Source organism: Cydia fagiglandana, chromosome 7 (genome assembly GCF_963556715.1).
Source record: "Cydia fagiglandana chromosome 7, ilCydFagi1.1, whole genome shotgun sequence".
Taxonomy (NCBI): Eukaryota; Metazoa; Arthropoda; class Insecta; order Lepidoptera; family Tortricidae; genus Cydia; species Cydia fagiglandana.
Genome location: NC_085938.1, coordinates 13,793,706 through 13,806,808, shown reverse-complemented (window position 1 = coordinate 13,806,808; position 13,103 = coordinate 13,793,706). Strand labels below are relative to the sequence as shown.

Below are 13,103 nucleotides of genomic sequence, written 5' to 3'. Positions count from 1 at the left end.
ATGCTGTACACATGCAAGTTATTCCTTTGCGTGGGAAATACTTAAAGGAATTGTAGTCAACACATTTATCTATCTGATCTAATAAGTATAGAGTACTGCATTGAATTAACAACAATTGCGTAATTTTATTGTTTATCAGATGCATATTATCGGGTTGTTGGAATCACTACATATTTATCGCTTTGAGTAGATTATACAATAAGTGGGTTGTATAGTAAGTAGGAGTACCTACACTACCTACCTAACTACTGTAAATTATTATCCACATTAATATTTTAATAGGCTATCCTACGACTTCGTATTAGGTATGCTTTTAATAGCTTGTACTTACCAGAAATTTGTGATTACTTAATCTGAAAAATGCTAAAAATATTTAATTTTTATAATTAGTATGAACTTTTCCTAAATGATACAAGAAATATATCATCTGATTTTGAATATGCCAAACCTTATTAGATATATTTTATTGGCTAGTACAGTAACTGCCAGAAAAAAATAGCTATAATCAATGCCTACGGATTGAACCGACCTTGTACGTTACTATTATAAGAGTACGGCACACACTGCTATTTTAGTTGAACCGTTTTTGTGAGATTAGACGTGTGAGGTGCGAGTAAATGTTTCAAACAAATGACCTGTCTGGTCAGTGGTTACTATCAGCACTATATCTTAAACACGATCTTATCGCCTATCCTTCAGCAAACACTATAAACACTGACATTAGCATGCTTTATTCTCCTTGTTTTCAGCGTTTTAATGTGGAAAATGTTTATCAAACAATAGCAGTGTTATCGATATTGCTAATTAACACGTAATTACGGTTTGGTCGACCAAACATTACCTTATATGGTCATTAAAAACGAAGTGATAACATTCAAGTTTCCGATAAGCGGCTGGTTGATTATCACAAGTTCACGGTAATTCAGAGTGTGAGGTTCGGTTATACATACTAGAAAATCAAACAACGGGCCGCCGGATAATAAACGAGTGCCCTAGCTTAAGATCGTTTGCAAATTCAAAAGGCACTTGCGAGTTGCCGTCTTTTTAAGTATAAACACAAACAACAAAGTCTTGTCTACATCAGAGGTCGGCAAATCGAGGGTATAGGACAGACACCCAATAACTCAATAATAGTAACTTATAGTAGATTTACACCAGTCAATTCTAAATCAAAAGTTTGCCAATCCATGATCTACATCTATCGTGAGTCGCAACATACCTACAGTTGTTTAATTAATTGTATTAATCGAGGTAAAGTAGAAAAGGTACGCATTGCATTTTTAGATTCTCGTGTTAGAAAACACTTTATACTCGATAACTCTGAAGCTAATCGTTCAAAATTAAAAAGGCTAATCATTAATCTATTCTATTTGATAACATTTAAGAGAATACCTATTCTTTGTATTGGTTTATCCCTTTATTAAAGTTTTCTATGTTATCTATTTCAGAGGCAAGAACGTCTTGAACCAGAAGAGCGAGCTACAAAAGGCGCTTTCAAAACACAAAGAAAAGCAGATTTTAAACCAAGTTAAGGAACACAAGGAAACGCCAGGTAAAAATCTTTTCTATGGCACTTGTTCAGTTAAATGTCAAGGTTAAAAATTATCTTAGGCGTTATGACGTCATAATGCTTCTTAACAGATAAAACTGCTCGTTTTTATGCTGAGTAATAGCTTAATTGGAAACGTATCTTACTTGACGGTATGAACATGACATGATTTTAGTACCTACATTTTTGCGCCATAGGTAACTAATCTAAAAATGTTTTAACTGTCATTGGAGTGATTTATAAGTTAGATATGAGAAAATCTATATTATTTTCTAAATAAATTGTGTCAATTAGCTTACCTTGACCGAACGATTTCTAATAGGTAGGTATAATTAGATTCCGCTATATTCAACTCATAAATTTAATTAAATAAATAATTAAATTTCCTTAATTGATTGGTTGCATTGCTACGATTGATGCTCAAGCAATTATTTCCATTATGAAATCGCTGCTAAATGCGGGTGATTTAATACGGTACTTGGAGATTGAAGGAAATACTGTCAAATCTATAAATGGTATATCTTAATAGCTTAGGTAATGAAAACTAGTTAACAGTAAAATAAATCGTTGCTAATTTTTATCACACGCCTAACATGCTGTAATATGTAACACTACATTACTTGTGCTATTCAAATAAATAACGTTATCACCATCTTAAAATATACCTACACTATTTGACTACGTTGAAATAAGGAGAAAGTTATTTCATAAATATTTTTATAGACCCCCACTGCCCACTGCCGAAAATTTGCACGAGATTCGTGTTCAGTTATATTTGAGCATCTTATCCATGGCCGATATACCCGATGGTAACTGTATGAAAATCGCATAAAGCCATGAAACTTAAGGTAAATAAACAAACCTCGATAATCTCGATGTAACCTATCCTATAGGAAAGGAGAACAATCGTGCAGTATATCACCCGAACTCGAAAGCTCCCTGACCACTTGGACGTCGGTATTCGATACCAATCCATATCGGTATAAGGGCGGTGTTGCGTTCGATTGTTTAGTCGCACGTGCCGCATAATATTATGGGAGTATCCGTGTATGGCTACTGTTGGGTATTGGGTACAACATAATTCATAATAACAGCGACAGTAGATGACGCTAATAATCTTGGCGGAAGGAAATTGATGGCCCAGACGCCTTTTTTGAACGGTATTCGACTAATAAATAATTTTGGTGTCAAGTTAGGGCAATTCATACAAAATGTCAGGTCTGAACTAAATAACTAGTCTAATTACCTTAATTACGGTGAAGAAAAGGGTACGTTCGATTTTTTTTAGAGTTAGACGTAATTCAATTCTAATTTTATTTACATTCAATGCCCGAAAATAACCCGTTTCGCTGCATATTTAAACATAGGGACAAACTGAGCCCACATACCTATGCAACGTATGTTACGTATGCAATGCATTATGAAATCTGGACCCTGAAATTTGTAGGTATGCTTAGAAACATACTTGTCTTGTCATATGTTTACTATAAACGTACAAATTTCAGGGTGCAGATTTCATAACGCATTGCATACGTAAATTTAATATAATTTATATATTTTGAAAATTACTCTAGATTTGGTATTGCAGGGATAATTAATGCTCAATTAGAGCAGGTCAAACGAATCCTTTGCTTTCTGCTTAAAATATCTAAATACAAAAATACTTTTAACTTTTACATAATAACTTCATGTCATTAGTTCCAGCCGGCGCTGTTGCGTTTGACAGCAATGGAATTCTACACTTTCCCAAAGTTTAATAGCTAAATTGATAATAAATTGATATTGTTACTCAAACTTGGCAACAATGTTAACTTGAAAACTTGTAAACAATGTTACTAAAACAATTTAAAAGCAAAAATAAAATTGTTATAAACAGAATTCGTTACATAGCGATCATATAGTGAATTGTGATACTTGTAATGGGCGTAAATATGATAAATTTTACAATACGACAGAGTTCATGTCATGACACAAGCAGAGGCGTAGCTAGAGGATATGGCGCCCGGGGCAGGCACCAAATTTGCGCCCCCCCTCCCCCTCAAACGAAATGAACTAACGAAAGAGTTACTTTTTTACTTATTACTTACAGTTTACTTTTAATTGAGACAAAAAAGTGTTTTTAGTACATCGGTGGCTAACAAGCTTACGACCCACCTGATGGTCAGCGGTCACATGCGCGTTGCCGACCATTTTAAAACTTATACACTTATTTTTTGGAGATCTCCTTAGACTTAAAGGTTCAATATCGCTTGTGAGTTTGGGATCGTAGACTATTCACAGGTACAGCGCGCCTTTGGACTGATTTGAAGGGTCCAAGGTGGCATCCAGATGCTCCTGCCCAAAGGTGACAGCAGTACTCAATAAATGGGATCTGTCTACCCCAGAGTAAAGTATCGCCTCCCTTTATTGAGCACACCGAGTTTTTTTTTGATACGAGCGCAGCCTACCCAGCAAGGTGGCTACGAAATTATTGAACGTCACTGATGGAGATCTCAACACCGAGGCTCCCAATACTCCCTGAGATGGGAAGGCTTGTGCCTTGAAAAATGAGATTTTCTTAGCCCTAAACGCCCAAAATTGAGTCTTGGTGGGATTGAATTGGACTAGTTTGTCCCGATCCCACATCGAAACCTGACACAGGTTTTTCACGACATTCTAGTATCACAGAACGAGCGATGTTATCACGGCATGTCTTATACAGGGTGGTCCAAACCTTGACGTCCATAATTTTTTTAAATTTCTCACGCTGTGGGCTATCAGAATATGTACGTTAGCCGACGTTTCGTAGTTTTCGAATTATGATTTTTATTACTTTTAACGTTTGTTAAGAAATTCTGGGGTGATGATTTAATTTAAAAAAAAAACTATTGAACTTTATTGTTTCTTTTTGTAACATAATCCTTGACCAACGGCGCAGTTGCTAAAACAACAGCATCCTCACTTGGCTGAGTTGAGCTGAGTTCAAGCTTGTGTCACACAAGATTCTCAATATTATGAGATTTCAGAAAACAATATTAAATTGCCGCTAAACGTTAAAAATGTGTCAACAATGTCGTTCAAATACTCGTATTTCGAAAATGCAAGCTTTATTTTCGCACTTATTCCGGTATTATAAAAACAGGTTTGAGGCGAGTTATCGAAGTTGTTTTTGCGTGCATATTCGGCAGGGCTCCGGTCCGGCCCGGCCCATACGACACAGGTGCAACGGACGTTCACCTCGATCCTCACATGTCACTCAATCTCCTTAACCTACTACCTCGTTTTGATATGCGCTTCAGCAATCGTTCTCTATCGCGAATAAGTATTCATGGTGTCGTATTTTCTTTGACATGGAGATTGCCGTAGCTGGGTTATACAAAGATACAGCAAATTTGCTGAAAACCACTATCTATATTTTTACAAGCCTTTATTGCTTGGTTTAAAATTTGAATATGGTTGAAAAAAAATGTTAGTGATACTTTATTTTTATTTAGTCCCTCAATACTATTCCTCTTACAAGTATACATAAAATTCATTCAACAGGTAAGCGATTACTATCAAAACTGCATTACATGTTTTATCGAAATAGTGCATAACTTATGTTATGTGGAATACTTGCGGAAATGATCGATCAATACATTAACTTTAATAACCAATTTATGTCGGTTACTATTTATTTATAGCGCATTATGACTTGTAATATTTTTGCTATGTACCTACTTGCACGGGTGACTGCCTAAGAGAAATGACGAGATATAGTAATTCTTAGGTATCAAGTTTTCATAAATACTTCGGGTGATTAGCTGGTTCATTAGTATGTATCCATTTTGACTTGTACTTGATTGCCAGTTATTCGCGTATTTCCTGTACGGATGTCGATAGCCAAAGTTAAATGAAAGTGAAATTACATGCAGTGTCTAGTCTCTAAACCGAGCGGCGGCGCGATTCGGAAAATTAATTAGAGATTAACTAGATACGATGTAATAAAGATATGTGATGTCCCACGGGTAAAGGTACCTTTATGGCGGTTGGCGCTATGCCATGTAAGCGCCAGCCGCCATATGGTTGGTACCTTTTGCCGTGGAACGTCACATAACTTTACTATTTCATATCTAGTGAATCTCTAATTCATTTCCCGAATCGCGGCGCCAGCCGCCATAAGGTACCTTTTGCCGTAGAACGTCACATATCTTTACTATTTCATATCTAGTGAATTTCTCATTCATTTCCCGAATCGAGCCGCGAGTCTAGCGTGGGAGAAATTGCCGTATGCCGCCGACTGCATTACAAAATACATACATCAATTCACTTGATACTTCCCGATTGTTAGTGTTTACACTTGTGTGAACAATGTTCATTAGTGTTTAGTCTTGTAGGCTGCCCCACTACCTACTAATTAAAGAGGCAGTTGACGTCAAGAATATGTATTTAATGAAGTAAGGTCTATATATATAATAAGTATATGATCTTTTCATTTTTTACTTGACTGCGGGCAGCATAGATCCAAGGCCTTAGCCAGAGTTGAATTTAAGATAGGGCGCAATACCTATATTATCAATGTCGATGATATTTCTTAAGGTACCTAATGCCCAATGGGATTTTAAGGTAGGGCATTTGCTAACAAAGATTAGTGATATAATTTTTTTCAGTTTTCTTAATCCTATATATATATATATATATATAGGTATATTTTGTCTTACTCTCTTTTATGATTAATTACAAATATTTAACAGTACCGGCCTCCACATCACACTGTTTAAATAAAACGATAAATTGGACCAAGTAAATATTTACATTACAAAGTGACGTTATCTAAGGAAAAATAATACTACACTACTTGTAGTGTGGTGGTGTGGCTGTGTAAAGTCAAAGTCCAAATTATTCGTGAAAAATACTTATGTAAATAATTCGGTAATGAGGTAGTGTCACGGTCACGGTAGTGTATACATATTAATGTTAAATTGTTAACGTTGTTAAGATTTTGAAAATTATTCTAGAAGTAAATCAGAAGAACGAGTATCCAATAAGTAGACTAGGCTTGCATGCTATTTTGATCACTAAAGATCTAGAATAGAAACAGCAGTATGCGTGGAAAGGGGCAAAATATTTGTTTGAAAGTTAACCTAGGTGCCCCTCATTAATGTAATTATAATATATGAGGAAGAGTGGACATCTGAGAGATCTCATTAGCAGTCGTGTTAGGGGACCGAAGTCGAAAGGCCGATATTTTATTTATGCGCGATTTCGGAATCTTATATTGCCATCTTCTTCTTAATCGCTCCCCCATTGCTGAGGATCGTGACTCCACTTGCGATTTATAAATTGCCTCCAACTGTTGCGGTCTGATGCTTGATGGAAGGCGGTGGTAACAGGTAGCTCCAGCTGTTCGGAGATCTGGTCCGACCATCTCTTTGGACTTCGTCCTCTAGGTCTTTTACCCTCGACCTTTCCCGTCACCACTAGTTTTTCTAAATTGTTGGCCCCTCTTCGTGCGATATGGCCAAAGTAGGTAACAACACGGTGTAGACATATAGAGGACAGACGTTGTGTGTTCTCCATTCTGAGTTCTTTGAGGACCGAAGCGTTTGTGCGGTGGGCTGTCCAAGGAATCCTTAACATACGCCATTATTATATTGCCATAATACGGTGCGTTTCTCAACGCACCGCGCCATCTGTTGAATGTCTGCATTACTAACCAAACCGTTTCTCCTTTCAGAACTAGAGCGAGCTATAGCGGAGCGCGCGCGGCGGCTGGAGGCGGCGTCGCCGGCGCCGGAGCCGGACCCCGCCACCAACCCCACGCTGCAGGAGCTGCGCGCGCGCCTGCGCCACGCCGCCACCAACTCGCCCGCCGCGCACTCCACGTAGTTCGCCCGCACCCAGCTAGGTGCCGCTACTCACCACTAACAAATAATTCATTTCGTGACTGGAAATAATTTCACGAAAACAATTTAACCGATACGATATCGGGTCGGCTAAACAAAATTAACTTCTAAGTTGAATTTTTATTGACTGGTTAATACCGACACAATTTGAACTTTGAAATGAGGGTTAAATCGTGACCACAGTTCAAATGCCGCTCCTAAACTGCCAAATTCTCTTTATACTAAGCTTATGATATTTTGAATTTTTTTGACACCAGAGAGGAGGTTTCTTTCAAAGCGGTATAAAAAGGACTTAAAACAAAACAGATTTGTCAAAGATCCGACATTGAAAAAAAATTAAAAATATATGTAGGTATTTGGGAATGTGACCATTTGAGAACATGATAATTTAGCCGTCAATGCCTAATTGTAAATGTGGGACGTGCAATATTGCTACTAATTTTATGGAAATTGCTTGTGGCGTCTTGTGGATAGCAAAAAAAAATCAAGATAAGAATTTTATTATATCTACATACATATTTCTGCAGGCCTAACACAGGAGCGAGGCGGCAGTATCTTGCCCGCGAGATAGACTACCCGTCCTTCTCTAATTGATACATAACTGTATAATATGGGTAGTCTATCTCGCGCCACTCCTTTATAGACTATAGACCTACTGTACTGTAGCGGCATCTAGTATACTTTGTAGATCAACCCCTTATCTAACTAGCTAATTACATGATGTTAATATACAGTGTGGAAAGATAAGTCGAGCCCTGGTGGGAAACTACTTTAAATCCTTAAGCTAGCTCATTTTACGTAAAGGAGACATTCCAACTGCATTCAAAGGTTTTCTAAAACTCGCTTGCCTCGCCCGGGACTCGAACCGACTAAAAGTGCCAAAAAATGAACACTCGCTATTTTATTCTACTAGTGGATACAGTTAATGTTAATGATAACATTTCTTTAAGAAACATTAGGTCTTACACTCGTCTGTCGTACAAAATATCCATAAAATCTAATATTTAGTAGCTAGGTACTCAAGATTTTTTTAGACAAGCCAATTTGGAGAAAAAAAGAAAAATACTTTTAATGCAGTTTTGTTTCTTTAAAAAAATAAAGGAATGTCTCCTTTAAGTAAAATGAGACAGTTTAAGGATTTAAGGTAGTTTCTCTCCAGGGCTTAGCAGTCATCAGTATTCAATTGCCGTAATATTAATATTTAATATGGCTAATAAATCATTATATTTTTGGCTAAGCATGAATATTGACATATGTAATTAGTTTCCAATTTCACGTTGAGTATTACATAGAACTTCTCGTTACCTTCTTACTAAATTCTGTAATGAATAGACCTAAAAAAAGTATGTAGTATACAAAATTACCTGTTTATATCCTTTATTCAAATTCATAAAAAATATAATTGAGCATCACTTTATCTTGAAAGTAATTTAATATTATTAGTAACGAGTAGATATAAAATTATAGCCATGTTCTTTGTAGCCATAAATTAAGATTCTGTAGACTATAAAATACTTGACGAATAATGGAAATGAAAATAAGGTCTATATCAAGTGAGACTACTCGCGACATCTAGTAAGGGCTTTTGGTAACTCGAGCCCTCGTTCGAGTTGGGTGAAGGAAAAACTTCGGGTATAACTTTAATTTGAAGGATTATAATATTGTTGAATGAGTGATGCTATAGCGGGTGTTTTGATTATTATAAATAGCATGAGCAATTGTGGTATAGTCGTACGGTTTTAAAACGTCGGAATCCACTTGAGAGACTGCCTGACGATTTTAAAACCATCCGACTATAATACTGGTGATGTGTGCAGTGTGCTTTAAATGCGAGTCTTAATTTTACGGTTATTGGTTAACCTGTCGTACAGGTGTTTGAGATTCACTTTGAGTGTCACAAATGTAGCGTTGCGTTCATAGCATTTTTATTGCACTAACTATGTGCATCGGTAAAACTTGCTTTAATGGCTACTTAGGTGTGAATATAAGGCGCTTCAATCGTCGTTCATACTAAAGTCAGACCGAGAAAAGTCTGTAGCGATTTTGATAGCCCACGCCACGTAGTAAATGTCATTTCAAAATTTTCAAACGGCAAACTTCTATGAAATGATGACGTGTAAATAACACTTGCGTGGGCTATCCAAATCGCTGCAGACTTTTCTTGGTCTAATTCTACCTGTAGTTACACACTGTATCAACGACGGCGGAACTGTCGGAATAATAACCCCATAAATTATTTATCTTCAGGACAGGAAATATTATTTTGTTACCGTATATTAAGTGCACTATTATTTCGGTTCGATACTACGTATACTTATAATTATCGTCTCGAACAAACGACTGAGAAGGGACTGCATGAGGTATCTAATTATAATAAGGGTAACGTCGACTTGTAACCAAAAGAATGAAATATTTTTCTAAACTTTTTAATGTCACAAACTTAACATTTTGTCGTCTGTAGAGTTCATTTGTAAGCATTTACTGTTCTCGTTAACTCCTTACTTGTCTATCAAAGTAACCATGTTTAGGCATAGGTACATGTGTATCGAGGTAATTGTGTAATATTATGTATTAACTATTTTATTACATACTTATATAGAGAGTAGGTACTTACCTAAATGTTGAAAAATAATATAGAATGTATTATTAGTGAAAATAACTCGTAAGCGTGATTTAAATGTAATAAATTATTTTAATTACAAATTAGAATTCTTATGAATTGTAGAATCAACGATATTATATTCAGAAACAAACCCATAGAGACTTAGCGCTAGTTTATTTACTGAGAAATATAGCACAAGTATCCAACTTCTATGAACTTATCAAGTGCACCAATAACCTATAGATGACCAGTACGTTTAAAAGTGTTCATAAAAGTGATAGATGATAATATTTTTGTATACTTCATTATTCCGTAGGCTACATGTCTGCAGAATTAAATTTTTATAATGGTTGTTTTGTTTGGATACCCTAGTCCTACGCTTTTTAAGTGGTCTTTAAAAAGTTAACTAAATGTATCAAGTCAAATTGAAATCTAAAATTCCAGTTGCTCCGAAATCATGATACAAAATCTTTATGTAATGTCTATTCAAGTTGGTTTAGGACGTGTAACGAATCTCTGGATAATTAATATATTATTACATAACCACATTCTACCTTTTATATGCTATGCTGTGTCGTGAAAATATAAAATTTAACTTATTTTTTGTTGCTCTCCAAATAAATGTACACAAATGGTATGACAGTTCAAATTATGACCAATACCAATCCACTACAAGGTGTAATTTCAAAAATATTGGGTTCTCTCCATTGTGCCTATTATATATATACATATACGTAGTTGTTATTTACTTTCAGAGTATTAATTATTTATATCAGATTAAGGTAGGGATATTATGAAGGATGAGAATTCTCGAAATAAGTACTACGAAATTTGAATACCATTCCACTTGTTATTCTTTCACTACAATGTTTTTTTTCTTTTATTATTGGGAGCTGCTTTTTCTATGTTAAGTGTTAAGTTGTTTGTGTCCTAGTACAAAGTCTTCAGTGAAGGGCTCTATTGTTTACCTGAGCTTGTGTAAGCAACGTGGCCATTTTATTTGAATAATTTAATGTGAATTATAGTATTAAGTAAGTTACTCTTCGTAATGGCAGACAACGTTTTCACAATGAAAACTGTATTAAGAATTCAATAATTTCTATAGACAAATAAAAGTGTTTTAGCAAAATTTTGTTTTATTTCGTGTGCTATAATGACCTCTCTAAGAAGTCGTGACAAAGTTAGTTCAAAATGCAATAATAATACATACATAGTAGATAAATAAGTACCTAAGTAAAGGTAGATACAAATACACATTAGATAAATAATTAAACTTAAAAAGTACGTAAGTAACACATTAACAAAAATAAAAAAATGTAGGTAGGTATCGAAAAGATGTCGAGTTTTGACGGCAAATAGATGTCTGTGATTAAAATAAAATGTGCTCAAAATATTCCTTACCTACATACCTATATGCCAAATGTATAAAAAAATTAAGATATGGGTGCGCAGCCCACACAAATCGTCTTTAAACAAAAATATCAAAGAGTTATTTATTGTAATATTTATATTATAGGTAAAGTCAAATACAGAAACATGCCCCTTAGTTTGACAGTCGAAACAGATGGCGCTGTATTGTTTATTTAGTGGGCAGTGCTGGCCACTGAAATTTTAAATATCAGCTTTTGACAATCAGAGTAACCGTATGATGTACGGAGCTGCGCAGCGCCATCTCATTTAGCTGTCAAATTCGAAGTACGAAATTATCATAGACTTGACATATCTTTGCTAAAAGTAGGTAACAGTTTAATACCGATTTTTTATAAAAACTTATAAACTTAAGTAGATAAGCTGACATCAAAAACTTTATGTTGCTATAACTAGTTCGTTTTTTTTAGCATTAGAAAGAACTTGCAAGAAGGTAAGCGATCTTAACAAGTCTTTTAAATGAAAAACGCCTTTTATAAATCAAAAACTATTACTTATATTAAGCAGAATAATATAAATTATCGTATTAGATTCATAATTGTGACATATTTGCCGTAACTTATTTTTAAAATGTGTTTTTCAATTAAAAAACACATCAAGATTGTTTACCTTATTTCTAACTAGCTGTGCCCGCGGCTCCGCCCGCGTGGAATTCGGTTTGTCAGTAAGCTGCTAAATATATAAAAAATAGTAAATTATATTAAGCTGTATTTTTTAATTTAAAAAAATTATAACATTTATAATTTCCTGCATGATAATTTCTGATAAGGATTCTATCTTATTGTTTCATACTTTTTAGAGCGCGATTTGTAGTAGTCCGACTACGCCCGACTCTTTTAGTATGAGAAAGTCGAAGTCGCCTAGCTTTGGACCGCGTGCAGTGCGCCACATACGTCGGGCAACGCCCGACTCTTTTAGTATGAGGGCCCCGGTTTTGGAACGCGTTCAGCGCGCCACGTGCGTCGGGCTTAGCCCGACGTTTTGAGTATGAGAGTGCCTTCGGCGCCCAACTTTTAGTATGAGAAAGTCGAAGTCGCCTAGCTTTGGACCGCGTGCAGCGCGCCACATACATCGGACTTTGCCCGACTCCAGTGCGCCACGTACGTCGGGTTACGCCCGACGCTTTGAGTATGAGGGCGTCGAAGGCACCCGGCTTTGGAACGCGTACAGCGCACCACGTACATCGGGCTACGCCCGACACTTTAATATGAGAGAGTCGAAGGCACCTGGCTTTGAACCGCGTGCAGCGCGCCACGTAAGTACATCGGGCCTTCTTTGTATTTTAATAAGTATCCCATTCAATAATAATATTTGGTTTAATGAGATTAGCTTCTCTTAATATTTTTTGTCAATTCGTACTTTCTCAAACTCAAATTTTGTCACTCGTCACATTGCCTATCTTACCCGGTATGACGTAAGAGTTCTAATGATGTATCGTACGTCTAAATCGGTTAAGGCATTCAGAAGTTAAGGTGGAATAAAGAAACTCACATAAATAAATATATACCTACATACAAACACGAACGCTGAAAACACAATACACACACTCTCTCTTTTTTTTGGGCAGTCGTGAAAAAGATGGCACTGTGCAATCAACATAATTATTCAATTAAATTTGTTGATGTCCGTACCCGGCATCTATACTTAGAGTTAATTTGGC

The 13,103-nt window shown here is 35.9% G+C and overlaps 1 protein-coding gene across 1 annotated transcript in view; it reads left to right on the top strand.

The window, feature by feature from the left end:
* The window catches only part of LOC134666010 (actin-associated protein FAM107A), a 52,042-nt gene extending 40,898 nt beyond the window's left edge, over window positions 1–11,144 (top strand). Inside the window, exons 3-4 of the mRNA XM_063523090.1 lie at window positions 1,449–1,552; window positions 7,245–11,144. Of these exons, the coding sequence (XP_063379160.1) occupies window positions 1,449–1,552; window positions 7,245–7,396 (256 nt within the window). The 3' untranslated portion in view covers window positions 7,397–11,144. The remainder of the gene's footprint in view (window positions 1–1,448; window positions 1,553–7,244) is intronic.
* Window positions 11,145–13,103: the final 1,959 nt, after the last annotated feature.